The sequence below is a fragment of the Coloeus monedula genome, assembly GCF_965178545.1.
Source record: "Coloeus monedula genome assembly, chromosome: 2".
Lineage (NCBI taxonomy): Eukaryota > Metazoa > Chordata > Aves > Passeriformes > Corvidae > Coloeus > Coloeus monedula.
In genome coordinates, this window is record NC_138782.1 from 70,639,118 (window position 1) to 70,659,364 (window position 20,247).

General features: G+C 39.8%; 1 protein-coding gene across 1 annotated transcript in view; it reads right to left on the reverse strand.

Annotated features, from left to right (window-relative positions):
• The window catches only part of LOC309586292 (dermatan-sulfate epimerase-like), a gene marked incomplete at both ends in the record, with an annotated part of 176,223 nt that overhangs the window by 41,829 nt on the left and 114,147 nt on the right, over positions 1-20,247 (reverse strand). Inside the window, 2 exons of the mRNA XM_082303007.1 lie at positions 3,882-3,977; positions 15,215-15,383. Coding sequence (XP_082159133.1) covers positions 3,882-3,977; positions 15,215-15,383 — 265 coding nt within the window. The remainder of the gene's footprint in view (positions 1-3,881; positions 3,978-15,214; positions 15,384-20,247) is intronic.

Sequence of the window (20,247 nt, forward strand, 5' to 3'; positions counted from 1 at the left end):
AAACAAAATTACAGGCAACTGGATTTATAATGGGATTGAACCTTTCCCCTGGGGGTTCTGGATCAGCTTGCTGGAAGGGCTGGGTTGTGGCCAATTGTTAGCAATAGATGTCTGTGGCTACACCATTTTAGCCATTATACCATTACAGGGGGCACTCTCCACAGAGGTAAGGTTCCTGTAGCTTAGCCATGTGCTTTGCCTCCTAAGTCTGATGCCATGAGGCAGCTGAAATGCTATTTGCCTCCAGGCATGTGTACAGAAAGAGGCATATTTTGTTTTAAAAGTCAGTCCCTTAAATGTACTGTAAAACTTGTCCTGCTCCTTCCATGCTGCTGAGGAGCAGCAGGCTGCCCCACGCCATACTCTCTTCCCAGGGAAGTCAGAAGCAACATCTTCCCGTCAGATCCCCCTGGTGAAGCGTGTGAGACTTCTACCTTCTTGCACAGAGGTGACTTTATTTCTAAACCTGACTTTCTGAGAAACTGTGCTGTGAAACATCAAGTTTGTGTACAAAAGCCTCTTTTACACTTACTGTGGTTTTGTTCCCTGTGGTGGCAAAAGGGAAGCTCAGATGTCGCCTTCCCCGCTGGTGGCATCTCTGCTAATTAACATATTCTTACACTCTGCTGTTGTTTACCTTGGTATGGTTTAATGCATACTTGGCCTCAGAAGGAAAAACTTAAACTAGTTTTGGGAATGCTGGTTCCTGGTGCCTGTAATCAGACAAATTTTCCTGGGAATTCCCTTAAGAATCGCTACTGCACTACCACAGACCTGGGACTCAGGCGAGCTGGAGAGCCCCATCAGCCTGGGGAAGGAGCAGTCTCAGAAAATCCTGTGTCCAGCAGTGCCCCGTGTCTGCCACGGATAATCTGCCCGTGTTTGTTTATTTAACTTCTCACAGGGGATGAAGAAACTTTCAGTTCCCAGGAAGAAGCCCTAGTCAGGAAACCTGCACTGAGCTCTGCTGTGCATCAAAGGTGACTTCCCTATCAGTATTAAAGGTATTAATTTATTGAAGTATTTATATGTCTTATGCTGAGCAGGTCAAGTTTTGTTTTGTTCGAGACTGTAGCAAAACCTCTCCTTGCACTGCTTTGAGACAAGCTTATCTCCCCTTTCTCATTTTGCTACTTAGCTAAAAAGTAAATTCAGAGAACATTTGGTTTTTTTCCAGAAATAAATTCTCTTTATTCTAAAATCTGGACACATGTGCTTTATACCAAAACAGACACCAAAGGAGACTTGGTATTCATCTCTGGTTTGAAGCAAAACTGTGGCTTTCAGGGCTGTCTAACCAGACACAGTGATTTTAATGAAACTTTACAACTTTATGTCTCCCTGCCGATGCTCAAGATATTTTTGCAGGCACTTCAGAAATCTTTTTTCAGTGGCCACTCACAAGAGAATCCAAGAAATTTCAAAGATTTCCAGGGGTTAAAAAAACCAAAGAAGAGAGACAGAAATAAGGAAGCAGCAAAGATGGTGTCTTTACAGTGTCATATTAAACATGGCCAGCTCTCTACCAGTTTCCTGCTACGTGCATTTCTTCTCCCTGGTTCTTCATGTTATTTCCAACAGCTCTCCTCTTGCCACAGCACCAACTGCATCCTCATTCCTCCATTGACAATCTCTACTTTGTAATAAGACCTCTATAATTTTCACAGATTGTTGAACAGAAGAGTCTTTAGAAAGAGGAACTCTGCTTTTTGGGTAACTACTTCAGTTATTTTTCCCAAGTTTTCCTGCAGCCACAGACTATGGTGGCACATGGACTTGTGCTTACAGTATCTTTGTTATTCTGTTCTTTCTCTGCTACTGTGAGGTCCTTCTGGCAGCAAATGCAAATGGCTGGTGACAGCCTTTGCCAAAGATGGGCATATGTATTTCTTCTGGTGGGTTTTGTATTCAGGCTGTCCTTAGAATCTGCCACCTTCCCATTAAAAAAAATAATGCTTCTCCACTGAGACACCAGGACCCAAGGACTTAGATTTTCAGTCTGATTTTCTGTTACAATTCGATTAGTTTTCTTTAGAAAATCAAGAAAAAAAATCCCCAACCTAAAAAAATCAGTTCCAAATTTGTAACAAAAGAAGTGTGAGGGTACACAATATGGGTTTGCAGCACAGATTATTTAGAAATTATTTGCAGAAGATTACTTGATTCAGGCTAGAATTTCAATGATGCTGTAATCAGGAATCTGGGATTTTAATCTGGTTATCTCTCTCCTTAATACAAATCATAGTGCTGTAGTGAGCCAGATTTGCTGCTGAAGACATTGATGCTAATTAAAAAATTTCCAAATTCAACTATTACTAACTGTTACCATCTTAAGTCAAGTATTTTCAGCCTATAGTGTATGAGGAGGAGAATGGCACTTTCATTTTCATTCCTCATCCACCCTGACTTAAAGGAAGTTTTTCTCAGTTTTGTCCCCATTTATTTTATGTTTCCCTTTCAACAAACCAATGCTTAATGCTAATTTGGAAATGTTTATTACTTGCAAGTATACTGGTCCACAAGAATGTAAAAATAACATTCTATGTAAAGGCAGGAAAAAGATATGCAGACTGAGGCTGGTATCTCTAAAATGAGGCGGAATGGTGTTTGTGTCTGATTCTGACACAAAATATTTTAACTGGTGAAGCCACAAAGATAGAGTGAGCTGTGGTGACACAAGTTAAGTGTTAATATAACCTAAATCCATTCTAGTAATTGTCTAGGCCTAGCAAAAGGAGTTCTTTTCCTTGGAAACAAGAACATTTAGTTTCTGTTTATTGTTCTTTAAAGTTTGAGGGGAATTTAGCCAAAATTATGCCATCCTAGTGTGACAAAACTGCTGACTAAACAAATATTTGACATGTTTTTGCATCTGCTCACCTGTGTTAGTTACTGGGAGCTCCCTGTCCTAAGTGCTGGAGAACAGGTCTTTGGACCTAAATCCACAGAAAACAGGAGCCCTGCTGCTTAAATAAGCAGGTAAAAAAGCACGTATTTTCAGTTCATGCCTTCAGTCCTGGCTGAAGCTGTACTTTGCAAAGATGGCTGGTTGCCATATCTTTCCTACTCTTGGGAGGTTTTCCCAGGGAGGTGAAGAATGTGGGTTTGAATCCACTCCAGAGAAGGGAACTGTATGCAGGTTTCCTTCCTTCTGCAGAAGAGCTCTGATGCTTGAGGTACTGAAGACTAAAAGAGGAAAAGGCATGTAGGGAACCTTATGGCTGAAGAATGGTCTGGCATTTTCAGGAATACAGAGTATGATAAAGGCTTTAAGAATTATCAGTCTGCACTTAGTCGCCTAAATCTCATTCAAATCCCTCTTTGAGTATGATGATCTTTCTCTTTAGGACTCAGTCTTTCTCCATCTCCAAGAACAGTTAAAGTGGAAGAATAAATTCCTCAGAGCCTGCAAAACATGGGTCTATGATGATAACCTGGGCTGTCCAAGGTAACTGTTAAATGAGATATGGCTGAGGGTCTGGTTCGTGTCATTCCTGGGGCTTATGGTAGCAACAGCATCACCTTACATAGGAATAGCAGCTAAAATGTCCTCAAAAATGTAGAATGTAACTTGGGATGAGCTATTACTATTACATTTCTCCTGAAGGCTGTGGGCAGTGCATGGAAAAAGCCAACTGCACTTTGTGAAAGGTAATGGTGGTCAGAAGACAGAGAGAAAGATGCATTGCTCACCTGTTCTGGCTGGACTAGAGAAACAAGTGAAACACAAGCCTACACAGGAGTCTGCTTTAATCCATCACTCTATTTTATGAAGCATCACACAGCATTTTCACCAATTAGCATTTGATAGCAGTTTAAGTAAGGGCCACAGGGTTATTTAAGGAAAAAGCTGACAACCTATTTCATCGTCACGGAGTCCTCATTTGGCAGCAGTGCTCTTGGAGGGCTTGGGTAGTACCCAGCAGTTGCTGAACTATTTGAGGAAAATCGTGTAAATCTGTAATCCAGCGGTAAATCTGCAAGACAGAAACATACCACATCTGATTAGCAACACAGTCTGCATTACATAAAAAATAAGCCCATGGTGAATAGCAGTACTTCTTAAAACCTTGAGCTGTTTGCTCACCAGCATCAGAGTTCAATCAGATTGCATGATTACGCATTTATTTGACATCTTCAGCTGTTCAAGGGATTGACTTTCAGAGTTTATTCAACTGCAGTAAAGGATATTCAGTTCCTTGATTGCCGAAATGATGCTAGTCAGAGAAATTGTTTAACTAATGCTTAAATGTTAATAAAAAATCTTCATTGAGCCTAGATGCAGTTTTTCTCCCAGTGCACCTTTGAGTTCTTCAATTTGTTACCCCTCTCTTTTACCTCAGCAATCTACTCATAAGAGGGCTATGTTTAAAACAAAGAATCAGTTCCTTTTTTTGTTTTCATGGCTGTTGAAGCAAGATTCCCCAAAGGCACCCGCTCTTAGACTTTCTTGCAGTCCAGTGTTAACAACATCATTTTGTATCAAGCATTCTTAGAAATCTGCACTTGTAACTTGATGTACTCATCACTTCCATTCTGTAAAGAACACTGAATACATTAAAATAGCTCTGAACAGTCAAAGCTTTCTTTTCTGTAACTTTTTTTAAAAAGTCTTTGCTGCCAACAGTGACCCACCCACCCTCACAGCCAGAAAACTGATACTTCCCGTGCTCACCTCATACTCAAAGTTCAAGAAACCAAATTAAAAAAACATATAAATAAAACTTAAGTTCAAGAAACAATTCCCTTTCCAATAAATGAAAAGACAAACAAACCAACCTCCCCCCAAACAGGGTTAGCTCCTTTCCAGGTTGTCTGTTTAGAACCGAAGTAAAGCATAAAAGCTATTACTCATAATAATCTGTACTTATCTGTACAATAAGTTATTAATTGCAAGTTTTATTTTTAATTTGGACTAAATTTGAGGATGAGAAATCCTGTCACTACGTGCTGCAATTTTTTTTTTTTCCCACTCAGCAGCTTTTATGAAACAGAAACCCACAATTTTAATAGTTTCGGCACAAACAACAGGAAGTCCAGTTCTATCTCACAAGCGATTCTCAGGCAGGCACCAGGACAGCATCCAGCTTTAAACCCGTATTAAACATAATACAGCAAGCAAATGAGTACTTAGATCAAGCTGAAAAAGCAGATAGAGGCTGGAATAAAGTAGGAATAGGAAGAAAGTTAATTGTAAGAGAATTATTTAAGTGGGTGATTTTAGCTTGTCAAAGAAGTTAATTTTCTCATTTTGTCTGAGTCAGGGAAATCTCTGGAGCTTGTTGTGAGCACGGCAGAACAGGCAGATGTTTTCCTAGTATGCAGAAGGCCCAATGGATTTACTGGCTGCTGAGTCTATTTATGACGCTCAGTTTAACACAAAGGTTTCAAAAATTACAAAATAAATTGAAAAAGAAAGCAAATAGTTCCAAATATCTTTACAAGCTATAAAAACTAAATGTGATACAGTTACTTTCACAAAAAAGCTTTTACTAGCTTAATAGTCTGGCAGTCTGGAATCTCCCAAGAGCAGTTTAATCAAAGAGCACCACAAATAGGGCAGACTTGCCACTGAGTTGCTTATTGCTGAGGAGAAGAACCAGCTGGATCAAAATGGTAATTTCATTGATATTTCCTGGTAAACTAGCTTTACATAATCAGCTTAGACACCCAAACCATTCTATATACAATGCAAAAGGCTCCAAAAAAGAATAATCACATTTTTATTTATTCACACCCCAGTCTATCAATTTAAATATTGCTTTTGTCTCAGCAAGCTGACTTTGGGCGATGATTAGAAAATATCCATATCCATTTTGCAAAAGCATGAAAGAAAAAAAAGAGAGTATTTGATAATAAAGCAATCTCGGGAAAAAAACCAGTTGCTTATTTCCAAATTGTTGTTTTCCTAGTGTTTTTTTCCCAGTAAATTCTTCAGGGTTTGCTACTGTGCATGCTCACAGCTGCTGCTGTGGTGGTAGACCTTTACATCTTGGCACCCACTTCTCATCTAACCCTGATGGAGAGTCATAAATTAGGCAGGGGGCAGATCTGTAGTCCTCTCTGAGTTACGATTTGACAGCAAGGCTGTACTGAGTCCTAACCTGTGCTGATAATGAATCCAGCACAAAACTCAGCCAATATTGCCACTATTCTAAAAGAATGAACTAGCTGACTCTACCCAACTGCTTGAGAATCACAGTCCCAGAACTTTTCTATCATTCTTAGGTAACTCCACCCAGACTAATTTTATTTTTTTTTTACCCAAGACAAGTAAGATATTCACTTTAAGAGCCAAAGACTCCTAGAAATCAGACATAGAGGGCCCCAAGTGGTCCAAGAGGAGTATAGAGGGTCCTAGATCCACAGAAATGCCAGTTATTACATGTATTGTCCCGAATTCCTGTCCTGTTCTTTTCTGTGCTCCCACACCAACCTGAGTGCAAGTGAGTGATGAAAACTGGTTTCCTTTAGGGTGACCATTCAGTGTTATTAGCATTTACCATGAGGCTTGGGCAACCATCACAGGTTATATGCCTTAGCCTGAGCTCAGAAGAATTCCTGCCCTGCCCTATCTCCCTTACAGGACCTCCAGCAGCCCTGGTGTGAACAAAATAATGATGATATTTGAACAGTAACTATTGTCAGTTACTGTGTTCCAGTTATCCAGATCCAGGATATAAGTGACATTAATTACAACATTGTGTTCTGATGCTTATGTATACCCATATCCATGCATGTACTTAGGAGTTATGGGTGGATTTATATCATAGTTACAAAGCTAACAACATCTCACTGTCTCGTGTGCTGTGCTCTTAGTGTGGGCAAGCTAAATGAATGCCACAAGCTTTTATCAGAGGAAGACTTGGAGTTCCACCCACAAGCAAGAAAGAGAAACCACAAGAAGAAGGGAAAATGTAATATTCTCAGTGAGTGATCAGGAAAGTATTTGAGTCACTGAAGGGAAGACAATTTTAATTTAATCCAGACACAGGCCTGCTTGATAAACTTACTAGTCTAATTTTTAAAAATTTCCTTGTACAAACCAATACATTAAACAAATAAAACCTTAACTAAGCTCTTTAGCTGGATGGCATTGTTTTTCTATTAAAAGTACAGTCCACGACTGAAACAGATTTCTCCCAAAATACACAGGAGAAATGTCAGGAATCATTTTCCAGTATTGACCAACAAAAGCAAAGCCAACATTTTTTCATCATGACACCACAGCAGCATCTCCTCATGACGAGTGAGAAGCTCTACAGAAAGCAGAACTCCCTCTCCCACTCCGAGGTCTGCTCCCTGCCAGTGAGCAGGGCTGGCGCCAGATGCTGCAGAAGCCTCCTAGTAAACAGCAGGGTTGTGTTCTTAAGTGAATCCAACTATATCCTTCTGATTATCACCAAGGAAAAGGCACAAGGAAGAGAACTAAAACCTTGTTAGTGATACCCAAGTTTGAAAAAAATCTTTAAACTGCTTAATTGTGGCACATTTCAGAAAACACAGGCAGAGCTCTATCTTACATCTCATCCAGGTGAGGCAATTATAGGGGCAGAGGGCAAACCATCAGCTAGTATAAATTCTTTTGCTTTTACAGGATTTTCCATAATTAATGCTGGCTTAGAAGCTTTATAATAAATCTTTCTTTGTATTTCAAAGTCGCCGTTGAAAGAAAATATTGATTTCTTAATGATAACAACTCCTAATAATTATTTCTGAGCAGTGGAGTAAGCACAATTGCTGCAGGGGAACTCACCAGTTTGGCTGTGCCTTCGAGTGACCTGACTTGCCAGTCTGTTGGTAACCTGTAATAGGTGTTGCTTTTTCTTAAACACTAAATGTTTTTATCTCCTGACCCATCTCTATTTTGTAACAGTCAAAGCAGCACTTGCACTAGAAGCTCAGGATGTGAGAGAGCATACTAGAGGCAGAAAGAAAAAAACCCAAGGTCACAAGTGGATTTATCTGATAGTAGTTATTTTTAGAAAAACTTCTAAGGCTGATTTTCCTAAACAGGAGGTCAGATGTTTGCTGTACTAAAGCAAAGTTCCCAAAAGAGTGAAGTCAGCACGAGGAAAGCATTCCTTCTGTCAGTTACATGAAAGTCATTGCTGCTGTCTGCATACTCCGTAACTCAAAAGTTGGAGAGGAGGAGAGTATCTGTGCGGTGTCATATGGGAAAGGGGGGACTCCTCAGTATCGGTATGCTCCACAGGAGAAAGCTTCTGAGTTTGGATATAGTTGGTGACATGAGCCAGTGCAGTTTACCCCTGGGCAGGCAGGAATAAAGACTAAAATTAGTCTCAGTAAAAGTGCAGGTTTCCTGGTTTAATTGCACTTACAAAAGAGCTTTTGCCAACACAGGTGTATTGGTTGGAGATCATGCCTGTGGCACTGCCAGCAGACATTTGTGGCCTGAGCTTGGCCTGAGCAGGAGCTTCGGTGCCACTGAGGTTTGCCACTGGTTACTTTTCTGTGGTATCTAAAACAGAAGACAGTGCCACTGGAAAAAGCCCAAGTGGCAAACTGCAGGGATATGTGCAGCAGCAGCTCCATTACCAGGGTTTTGCAGATGGATGAGTGCCTGGGGAAATGGAATGACTGTCCCATCGTGGCTGCTGCGATTGCTCGTGGCGTGCAGTTTTACTGCAATTATCTTGGGAATAACAAGTCACATTACCTTGGGTCTACCCTATGGCCAAGAGACCACTGACGCCTTCCTGAACAAAACAGCTGTGCACAAGGCGTGCACTAACTCGCAGCTGAGCCTGGTAAGAGCCTGCAGTGAAGGAAAGCCTTAGAAATTCCTTTGCTGTTTTGGGTTTTTATGAGAAAACTCATTATTTCTGCGTGAGGGAAATGTCTCTCATTTTTGTTTTAGTTTAACAGTGGTTTTTGAAGATCTTGTAAGAAAATAGGTCTGTGTGGTTCTTTGCTTGATCTGGAACTGACCAAAAGAAAATAGTGGACTATAATATTTTTAAATTTCTAGATGAAGACTTAATCTAAAAAAAATCTTGAGAGAATGCCAAGATACTACTAGGAGGTGTTAGTCTTTCAGGGATCTGTTAATTAATTTCTGTGTGAATGACTCATTCTGGATCTTAGGGCAGGAGGAAGGGCTTCTGAAAGAGGTTGAAGAAGTTAGCCTAGAAACAAGCAATTGTTTGAGCTGACAGGCATTTCTGACTGATAACAAAAGGAGTTGCATTTTGAGACTGCAAAGGAGCTATATTAAGACAAATGCAGAGATGATACACCCCTTTACTTTCATTTTGAGGTAAACTCACCAAGATCAACCTTCCTCTCCAAACTCATGAGACAGGTTAATCTCATCATGTTCCCCTCTCTTGTAAAATGAATGTTTTCTTCTCCTTTCCCTGATTTTTTCTCTGGATGGGTGACAAACATTGTTTACCTTAAAATAAAAATCCACACAGACACACATGAAGACAAGGCCTACACAGATTTTTGTGCATGTGTGTCCATCTTAATCCAGAGGGAATATGTTAGGCACCAATCCAGAGTACATAAATGCTTCCAGCAATGTGTTTTGTACATGTGAGGTTGCAGGTTATGTAAAATTTCAACCTGGTCAGAAAAGTATTTTCAATACTTGGTGATTTACCTATTTCCACTATTTTTCACACTCAAAAATTCTCAACACTGCATTACAACCAGGGTTTTTAAAGTGTCAATCTAAACCCACCCCATAAGTCTGCGATCCAGTCAAAACCCAATTATAGCTTTAATTACAGACTGCAAATGAAATTATGCTGCCTGAGTTGAAGGATAACTTTAAAGTAGAAATGACTGAGTGGTTCCCCCTTTTCTAATGAGTTGCTCATGAGTTCTCCCTTTAATCTTTTCGAGGTGGCTGTATTTTGACATCTCATAGAGCAGAATAACGATGGCAGGAACATTTCTGTCAGCTATTGGCTAGGAAGTAATCTTTTGGGTTCTGCATGATTTGACACGGTCTTCAGGGGCACAAGTCAATACACCTTTCTGTAGGAATAAGGAAAGCCTGAACAAACTGTAATACAGTGAACACTGTCCTTTCTACACTGAAAATTATTATCAAGTAGTCAAATCCTGTGGTAAAGATGAGGTCCCAGACCATTTGGAAAGTAACTAGGTCCTGAAGACTTTTCATAAACTAGTCCTGAGTTATTGGACAATAATTTGTTATGGTTAAAATGCTGTTTATGGTTGGTTTCAGCTGTATTTTTTAGCTGAAAAAATAAATGGATTATATCTGTTGGTTGTGTTAGACATGTTTTTCTTTTTCTTCCTTAAAAAAAGAATATTGAAACTAGTTTCCTGGAACAGATGAATCAGATTTACATTATCTGATGCTTTTCAACTGACACATAGATCAAGATGCTGCTTATACATACAGAACACATATCTTCTCTCTAGTCAGTTATTTTTGTTATTTGTTTTTTTCCTTACATGAAACCTCAGGACCAGAAAACCTCGAAAATGTTGCTGTTGTGTATTTAAACCAATTTTTCACCAGGCATAAGAATACTTTTTTTGCCTGAAAGGTTTAACTACAAAAATGACCTCTTTGGCCTTGTAGTAGCAACTATTGTTTGTAACAGCAAATTCCCAAAGCAGTTGAAATCCTCAAAGAATTTTGATAAACTTAGTCTTTAGATGTTATTGTATAGAATCAGTCTTACACTGAATGTGGCAAGTAAAAGCACAGTTGTGAGATAAGGCATTAAATATAAAAGGTTACTGATAACTAGCAATGCATTATATAGATAGTTCTATGTGTTTAAGGGAATTATATATTATTGTATTTTTTGAATAAGACCGCAATTATCAGTCTGGTTACAGCAAGGACTAATTTAATTTTAAAAGGAGTTGGATTTGATTTGAAGTGATGTAATGTCAATGAAGAAACATAGAACTAATGTGCTAAAACATGAGGGTTTTTTTTGTTTCACTTCAGCAACCATTACAAATGATGCTGGTCAGGATATAGAAATCAGTATATGGCTACACGCTTACTGAAATTCATGTCTTCCATGATAACAGTTGATTCCTCCAGGGCATTCACCTTTAAAATACATGTGGAAGATGGTGTGTGAAGTTTGTGATTTGTAGCTGATCTTTGCTGGGCAGACCTGTGTATCTGCGACCTGCACATTGCTGGTTCTGGAGCCCCAGTCACGGCTGCCTTGAGCTTTCCATTGTGCAGATAATTTGCAGCTCTAAGCAGAAACATGAACTTCTTTGTCATGGTTCACTGGCAATTTTATCATTATATTTATACAGCAAGCAGGCTGGCGACTCAAACTCCCGCAGAAAGTGGCAGGGTACAGATCTGTAAGCATCTTTAAAGAGACAGCTTTGGTAAACTATAATGGAGATTTTTCTCTTGTTCTAGCTAATTGAAATAATAATCAGGCATGAAGAAAAACTTATGCAGCCATATGGGCAAACCTTGATACGATTTCATATTGTATGCAAGATTTAAAAAAATGCATTATCATCATGCATGACACAAGCTTGGTTATCAAATCTCCAAAGTGTGAAATGAACTCTGTCTCCATAAAACATTTACATTTGCACTAATTCTTCTCTGAAATGAAATTCTCTTGAGCTGCAACATCACTCAATCTCCTATTCTTGCTTGCAGTAGTTTTTAATCCTATGAAAAACTTCACTATTCAGAGGTTATGAGACAAGTTTAGAACATTAGGTTAAAAATAATGAAATTAGAAAAAAAGTTTTTTATGTTCTCCTTATTACGATTTAGAGCCCACTTTCTTAACCTTTTCTTTGCAATGAAGAAAAAAAAGAACAACTTACCAAACTTCCCCCCATAGCTCTAGAACTCGTGGAATTTTTTGAAGTGCGACTTTTATAAAAATACCAAACAGAGTGAGATTGAAAGGTGAAGCATTAGCTTGAAATATGTGCACTGTATTTTGGGATCAAAGAACTTTTAATCAAAAAACCTGTCTGAAATAGTATTTTTGAAATTGTTGAAATTATTGTTGGAATACCTATATGATGCAGGAAATGCAATTATTAACATGGGGATCTGGAAATGTGATCACATGGTCACAGGGTAGTGGTCACTATCTTTGAAGGTAAAGTTCAGATTATTCAGGTAGGAAAGAGTAATCCTCCTCTACTTGGCTTATACCTAACCTTCTGAAGGGGAGAAGGATGTACTAGAAACTGTGGTTTATGCAAAACTTCATTTTTCAGAGACACCCCTCCACCTTTTAATTTCCATATGGGAGCTCTAAAGTAACATTCCCACGGCAATGGATCCCAGTTTGGAAAATCTATTTTATGATATCATTGTGCTTTAAAATGGTCAAAATCTGTAAGGGAGTTGTAAATGAGGAGAGACTCAATAGCAGAAAAGTGGAGAAACAGATGGATTTGCGAATGAGGCATGTAGAACAGGAGAATTAACCATGTAGTGTCAGTATAACCTTTATCTGATTTCCACTCCAAACTGAGGGAAGTACACAGAAAGTATTGCAGAAGGTCTCCTTTGGGCAATTTTAACAATAAATGAAATATACTTTTTCATGCACAAGGAAAATGCCACATTCTCTTCAGGTACTCTCAGGGGAGTTTAGATGATGAGCTGTGGTGCAATAGTCTGCAATTCCAGTAACACCCTCCTTGCCAGAGGTGAGATTAAAGTTCAGAACTTCTAATGCATCTTTGAACTCTTTGGACAAAAACTCCAACAGCAGCGCTCCCTATGAAACCCTTTTCCTACAATGCTCTTTGGTAACTCTCAGATCATTCCCTTTAGTTTAATGCATAAATTCTTCAGGTGAAACTATCAGAAGGCACCTGCACCAAACTTACAACAGGTCGGTGAAAAAAGAGAACTGTCAGAGTTGTTTCTATGCCAACTTCTCAATTCAGTTGTACAGCTCATTTTAATTTTTTTTACATATTTCCTTGATTAAAAAAAATATAAAGGAAGCAAACAGGCTTGAAGGGTTTTATTACCAAGGTAATTTCTGATAATGCTCTGAAAAGAACTCTCTTAAGAATTTTGATGAAAACTGAGTTATTTTTGTAAAACATTGCTAGTACTGACTAACATTGAATAGTTTTTGGAATAATCTTTTTCAATGTGTCTTGAGAAGTACACTAAGCTGTTCTTTATGCACAGATACTTGTTGCAGCCAAATGACAAGAATCAATCTCAAATAAGCAGTGCAGCAATCCTCTGCATTTCACCAAATATTTTTGCAGATCACAAGCTGTTGGGATCCTGACTTGTACGTGGCACTTACTACTGCTCACATAGGCGTACAAAAGCCAGGTCAGACATTGTTGGAAGAGAAGCCACTGTCAACCCCCAGCTCACAGGATGCTGCAGCACACCTCCAGTGAAGTGGCAGCTTGTTTGGCTGGGTCAGGCTGAGCCAGGTGCTGCCAAGGCTGAGCCAGCCGGAGTTGAGCTCACACTGCTGGCTGGGAGCTGGTTTCATGTGGTCAGCATGGTGGCAGTCTGGCTGCACACTTGGGCTCAGGGGATCTTGAGGAAAGGCCTGTGTTTTTGCAGCTTGGCAGTGGAAAGTCCTCTGCTGGTAATTAAAGCAGATGAATACAAAAGGAAAAGCTGGAGCGCATCAAACTCGCATAACCCGTTTCAATCTCTTCTAGCTAGTTATTCCCAAATAGCTGCAGCTAAGATATGACTTACAACTGCAGCCAGATCTTCAGGGCTTGGCAAAGCAGGGGTTCTCACAGCTTGCTGTGACAGGAGTCAGACAAGGTATTCAAGAGGAGTCAGGAATTCCTCAACATCCATAATAATGAACATCTGCTCTTCCACACAAGCAAACAAGAAATACCTCTCTCTGTAAGAAAGCAGAGATGTTCTCATACCTCCACCTTTGAGTCTGCTGCCTGGTGCACAGCTGCACATTTAAAACATTATCCCTCCCCTGTCCTTTAGCGCTGGGGTTTAACTTTCACAGACATGACCCCCTGCCCTAGCGCTGGTTCAGTGCAGCAAGGGACAGCACACCGTGTCCCTCCTAATGGAGAAACAGGCTTTGCAAGAGTTCCACTGCTGATGACAGGCATCTATCCTACTCACTAACTGCTCAGATATGCCTTTCTGGTTCTCACCCTTTCATCTGTAGCTGGAAAGCTGGTGGTACATTTGTGGTTGAGAGCCCTTGCTTGTCCTTTAAACTGAGCTGTGGTTGGGGGGAAGCTGGCTGGGAGGCAGACTTTCAGACTGTGGCTGACTGATGTGTTCTCTCTTGGCCAACACTTCCAAAGCAAGCCACAGTATAACCCTTGAAAAAGTATTATTAGATGGGAGTTTTACAAAAGTTATCTTTCCTGTTGGCATTTTCCCTTGGTATATTTGGGCTTTGTCCCTTTAGACTGACATAGATTGCAAAATGGCAAACACCAGAAGCATAAATAAATTGTGGCACTCTATGATTGTTCTGTTTTGAGATATCCATACAGTGTAAGTACATGTGTAAAATAGGGTTGCAAAGAAAATGTCTACCACATGTCCTGCTGTAGAAGTCATTGCAGGGCAAGCCTGAAATGCTCTCTTGCAACAAACCTTTTATTCCCCTGTCTTATGCATGAAGCAGGCAACAGACATTGAACAGAGTGGTTAGTAAAGTAAATGCTTCCTGTGTTCTTCACTCATTTAATGATTTGTTTGTTCCTTTAGGTATGGGTATCGACAAAGTTCAGTGATGCAAAATGGTAAATTGAGCGCATGGAGGTCTTCACCACCACTTGGTAATCCACTGGTATGTACTGCAGTTGCAAAGTCACAGTGAGGTGATAGGGGAAGTGTAACAAGCTTTGCACATTGTTTTTTTCAAATGCAACTCACCACTGAAAGTAGAAACAGCAAAACACAGTGGGGAAGTCCAGACCAAGCTCAGGAACTAATCTACAGTCTGGTAAATGTTGCACCCTATCTCTAACAGAGACTCAATTAAACACCTAGTATTTGCAGACACAAACCAAAACCCTGGTGCATCAGGCAACAATTAAAAGCACAAACATCAAAGTAATCAGTCACTTAGGCCACTAGTGCTAAGTGTTGCATCATATGAACAGAGTATTTTGAACGCATTTTAGATACATGTAATCTCAAAACCAGATCTACAGCACTACACATTTACTATGAATACTACATGTTCATTAGAAAATAAAACCAACCAAACATCTTTACCTGCTATTGCTTCCAGACTAGGGATTGCAATAGTGCTGTAAGTGCTAATACATTTACAGGACCACGTGTGAACTAAGGTTTCCTCTGCATTTTCCAGGCCTGGCAATCTGTCCGTGAAGAAAGAGCCCCACTGTTTAGACACAAAGTAAGGAACTTTGAGCTGATCTTCCTGAAAGAAAAATAAATAAATATATAAGCTTAAAAAAACCCCAAAAAACTTCTTTATTCATCCACAAGCATTAGTTTAAGGAACTCTAGTGTTTATCCGATTTTCTGGGAAACCTATATTGTATGTCAGGAGCAATGTGGCTTTAAAATATAAAGACAATAGCAATCTTCTGCCCATAAGTCCCCAAGTTCCTGTTTATACAATTTATGGATTCCCTAGGACATAAAAAATTAACTTTAAACATTTTTTTAAACCTTGTAAGAAAACCCCTTCTATTTTCCCTGTTTTTCTTTTTTGATAGTGTGAATTGCTTGCTGCCCTTCGCTGCTGGAGAGGCTGTGATACAGCTGGGACCTCCTCCTGGGGGAAAAGGAGCTTCCTGGTGCTAGGTGGAGTAACTGCAAAGAATGCATCATGCCACCTGTGTTATCTGTTTCTGAGCTGAGGAACGAGTGAAAACAGAGCCACAGAATCCATGGAGAGACAGTCTATTGCCTAGAAAATTGTAGAATATTAATTTTTTTAATGTATATTTTCAGACAACATCTAGATTAATTATGCTTTAAAGAAAGCATTGAAGCAGCATTGGGAAAACTGATTTTTTACCAGTTCATCTTGAAGCCTGCTATATACTGCCATGAGCAATCAGAAAAAAAATGCTAGGACACATCTACAGAGAGAGGAAAAAATGGGAAACAAAACTACGCTACAGAAAATCTGTTAAAGTCATTTGTGTCCAAAGTAATTTCTCAGCCCTGCAGAGCACAGAACAGATACCATAGCGTGTGCCTCCAGGTTTGTGAACTTTTGTACTTTATTCTTCATTTAACCCCTCTCCTAACAGTTTTGAGAATCTGCTGATGTTTATGACAGAGGCCTGTATCTTTTCATCAAAAGGAAGTGGTGGATGCAGCCAGACAGATGACACCAGTAAACACAGAGCTACTCTTTCCCTGAGTCTGAGTTACAGTTTTTCCTCTGAGCATGGCTGGGGGTGGGGAGGAAGTACTGATTTCAACAAATGGAGATATTAATTTCTGTCTTCTGATGTAAATAAATTGGAAAAAACCTCCTATCTTTTGTTTCAAAATAAGCATTTACCTGAAGTCCTGGGCTTTTTTTGCGGGGTTTTTGGGGCTTTTCTTTGTACCTTACACAAAGGGACAGCATGTTAATTTTTTTTTTTTTTTTACACCATATCTTATCTTTCTATGTAAATCCCAAGACTTTACATCAGTTATAATTAAGTGTAGATGCTCTGATGAATTAAAATCTGTTTGCCAGCTGGATGACAGATGCAGAAAACTCTTAACGCTGTTACAGCTGTTCAGGTGATTAATCAGAACAACAACCCCAGTAGTGGCCCACATAAGCATTTGCACAAAAGACAGGGCCCTGTTTATTGAAAAGAGAAAAAATGTGAGGGTTCTGCTTTCTGAAATGGATGGTTAGTTCAGTAGACAACTAAAAACGCAACCTGAGGAAATGAACTGATTTTTCCAGAAGTTTGATTCTACGGTGGGAATTTCTTCCTTATTAAGGAGGAGGGAGTTACATTTTGGATTTACAGTCCCAGCCCTTGGTAAAACCAAACCCAGTTAGATATGAGACTTGTCATCAAGTCATCTGATAGAGAACTCACATCATTTTTTTACTGGCTTATCTCCACATGACAGGGCAGGCCTGGCAAGCTAAATCTTGACTTCAAATCTGGAAAGAGCAGTTGAAACTTTAACCACATCCCTAGGAAATATCAGACATAGGTCCTCCTTCCATCCCTAACCGATGCCCTGAAGATGTCCTTATCTCATCTGCATGCAGCACACGTCATAGCCTGCAGTGAAGGACAGACCACATACCATGAATCTGTACATCTGTGAACTGAGGCAAAAGTCTCCTCTTACTGTGGCTACTCGCATGTCTGGAGGCACATGCCCAGCAGTGGGGCTGAGGAGCTCTGGAAGATGCATCAGCCACTCCTGCAGTCCTCAGACACAGAATTTGCTCTCACAGCAGGACAGTAGATCCTGGAAAGCGCCCAGCAATCCCTCTTTCTCATGCAAATCCCCCAAGCATATGGGTTTGCTCTCAGGCATATTGGTCAGACAGCAGCAGGTCAGATGTTGATTGTGTCAGATGAGGGTACAAAGCCTCATAGAAAACATCTGTACTTCAGGGAAATAGGGATGGTACCAGAAATCCCCAAGTTCCAGGGCCTTCCACAAAGTCAAAACACCTGCAATACTTACTATCACCTTTGCTCTGCTAACTGCAGACAAATAGGGCCTGTTAACAGAATAGACAGAATCTGTTAAAAGGACCCTTGGGTAACACTGATTTGTCAGCTTACAAATGACCTTTCTAAAATAGAAATTAGCAGGGAGCCGAGCTCTGAAGTTTTTCTACATTTGGTAAAGAGATGAAAGAAAGAAAGACATAAAGGAGACAGGAGTGAAAGATCAAGCTGTTAGTATTTTTAAGGGCTTTATTTAGATGCAGATTTGCCATCTATGCCATCACCTTTGTACCAAGCAGGAGCATGAGGAATACTTTACTGCATCCAGTATGAGTGATGGTACTGATGACTGTATGCTTTGTGCTGAGGTAGTAACACCACCACCACTGACTCTTGATGCCAGAAAAAAAAATCAATGCTCAAAATACAGTTTTGCTGGTGTAACAGTAAGTATTTGAGATGTTTCTGTCAGCACAGCTGTGCTGGCCACAACAATGGCTGTCCCTGTATAACACACCCATGCTGGGTGTGCAAATGGACAACTGACCCATTGGTCTGAATTTTGTTGCACAGAACCTGCCCTCCTACACATCATGCAAATATAAAACATTTCACCCATGATCATTGTACCTAAACTACAACAGGGATAAGCAGACGTAAAATAAAATGTGCTGCACTTCAGGGTGCTTTAACTCACCAGGCTTCACACAGCCCATCAGGTTTTTCCTAAAAGTACTGTTAGATTTGTGTCAGATAATCAGGAATAAAGAGACAAACAGAGCCAAAAGGCATAAAGTAAACAGCTTTGTCTATTGTCACACCAAGGGAGTTAATGGAAGTTCGGGGGGATAACAGCCCTGGCCTCTACAAAGAACCAGTCACTAGGCAATAATGTAAAAATTAAGTTCTCCCTTCTAACTACAAAATTATTGTCTATATCCACCAATTAATTCTTTGATTTCTGCTCCATTCATTCATATAGCCCAAGTTTTTTTACACACTGACAGCTCCTCTGTAATAATTTTCCTCGAAATTCTGGGACAAATTCCAGCTTTCCTTTGAGTGTTCATTGATGGAACTGATCACTCATTTAAAGAACAGAATGCAAAACCAAAGCCTCCAGCCAAACAAACCGACCCCCAATTCTGAGGGGGGGGGGGGGGAGTGGAAATCTTGTTTCAACACAATGCTTCATATTTTTATTCATCCTGCATGCTGCAATTTACTTAGAAGCCAAGTAACTACATAAATAGTGTTTAGTTTGCTATTCTCTTGCTTATTTGGTTATGACTCATGCACTTGAAAGAACTGCAGTTGTTACCATAATTTCACAGTTATGTCTATCTGGCTTATATAATTCATTTAATTGAAGGGAAAAGACAAAAACTGCAAATGAAAATGGAAATTACAAGTCTCCAACTTTGTGTGTGAGGAGGTTGTTTTCTTCCCCTCTCCCTGTTAGTGATGAAACACCAGTCAAACAACTAAAACCAGATTTTTGTAATTTCTTTGTGAAACATGCAATTGCCAATTAAAGCAATACTTTATTACTTTAATAGTATTTTGTAAAGAGTGATAGAATTGAGAGTTACATCGTGTATTAAGCTTTCAGTCCCTTTCTGCACACACAGCATGGCACAGAAAATCTACAGTAGTAGTGTATTTTTTATTGCCAATGAATGCTAAGGCTGATTAACCAGATGAAATCTAATCTATTTGTGACTAATTTTCCAAAACCACCTGTCTTTGTACAATCCTTTCAGTTGGCTTTTCTCCCTTCTTAACCAAAGGATTAATGGGAGAAGTTGCTTGGGGGAATGAAAATAAAACTCTCATAGGCTTATAAAGGGAGTCCCTTTGAACTAGTCCTGTTAAGTTAGTGGTGTCCAGTCAACTGCAGAGATATGGATGTGACCTGTTGTTCAGACTCCAGTGAGCAGCATGGTAATGAAATAACACCACTGACCTGCCACGGCCCCCCTGGTTCAGGTTCCTTTAATCAGTGCGATTCATTTCTCCCTTGCTTGCTCGCTGTCACTGGTAGCGGATGTAAACGAACAGGGGTTGTGTGTGGTAGGGGTGGTGTCTCCCTGAGATACTGCAATCTCTTATCAAGACTGCTACAGTGTCAGTGAACTGTCAAGCACCTGTCTAAAAGTCTCAATTTGCTGCTTGACAGCTGCTGCGATAGAGAAGATGGATCTTGCAGGCGCTCGAGCAGAGGTGTTGCAACAAGGGAAAACCACATCATCATCGTGGGCTTGGAAACGCATCAATCCATTACTCTTTGTACTCCCAGGAAAAGAACAACTTCCTCTATGTCTGTTTAAAAATGTGTGCTTCAAAAGCATATACTGAACATGCTTAAGAAACCATGTTGAACAAAATCCCCCAAACCTCATAGAGATGTAAGTTTTATGCAGCAATGCAGCAGAATCTCCAGTCAGAGAATGAACAAATTTATGGATGAAAATGAGTTATTTTTAAAGCACTAATTACATAAATTAGATTGTATTAACCTATGAAGTGCTACTAGCTCTTCCTCCCCCACGTCCCCTTCCTACTGAGAAACACATTCTTTTGATAGTATATTAAATTTTTTTGTCTTCATTTTTATTTTTCTACAAC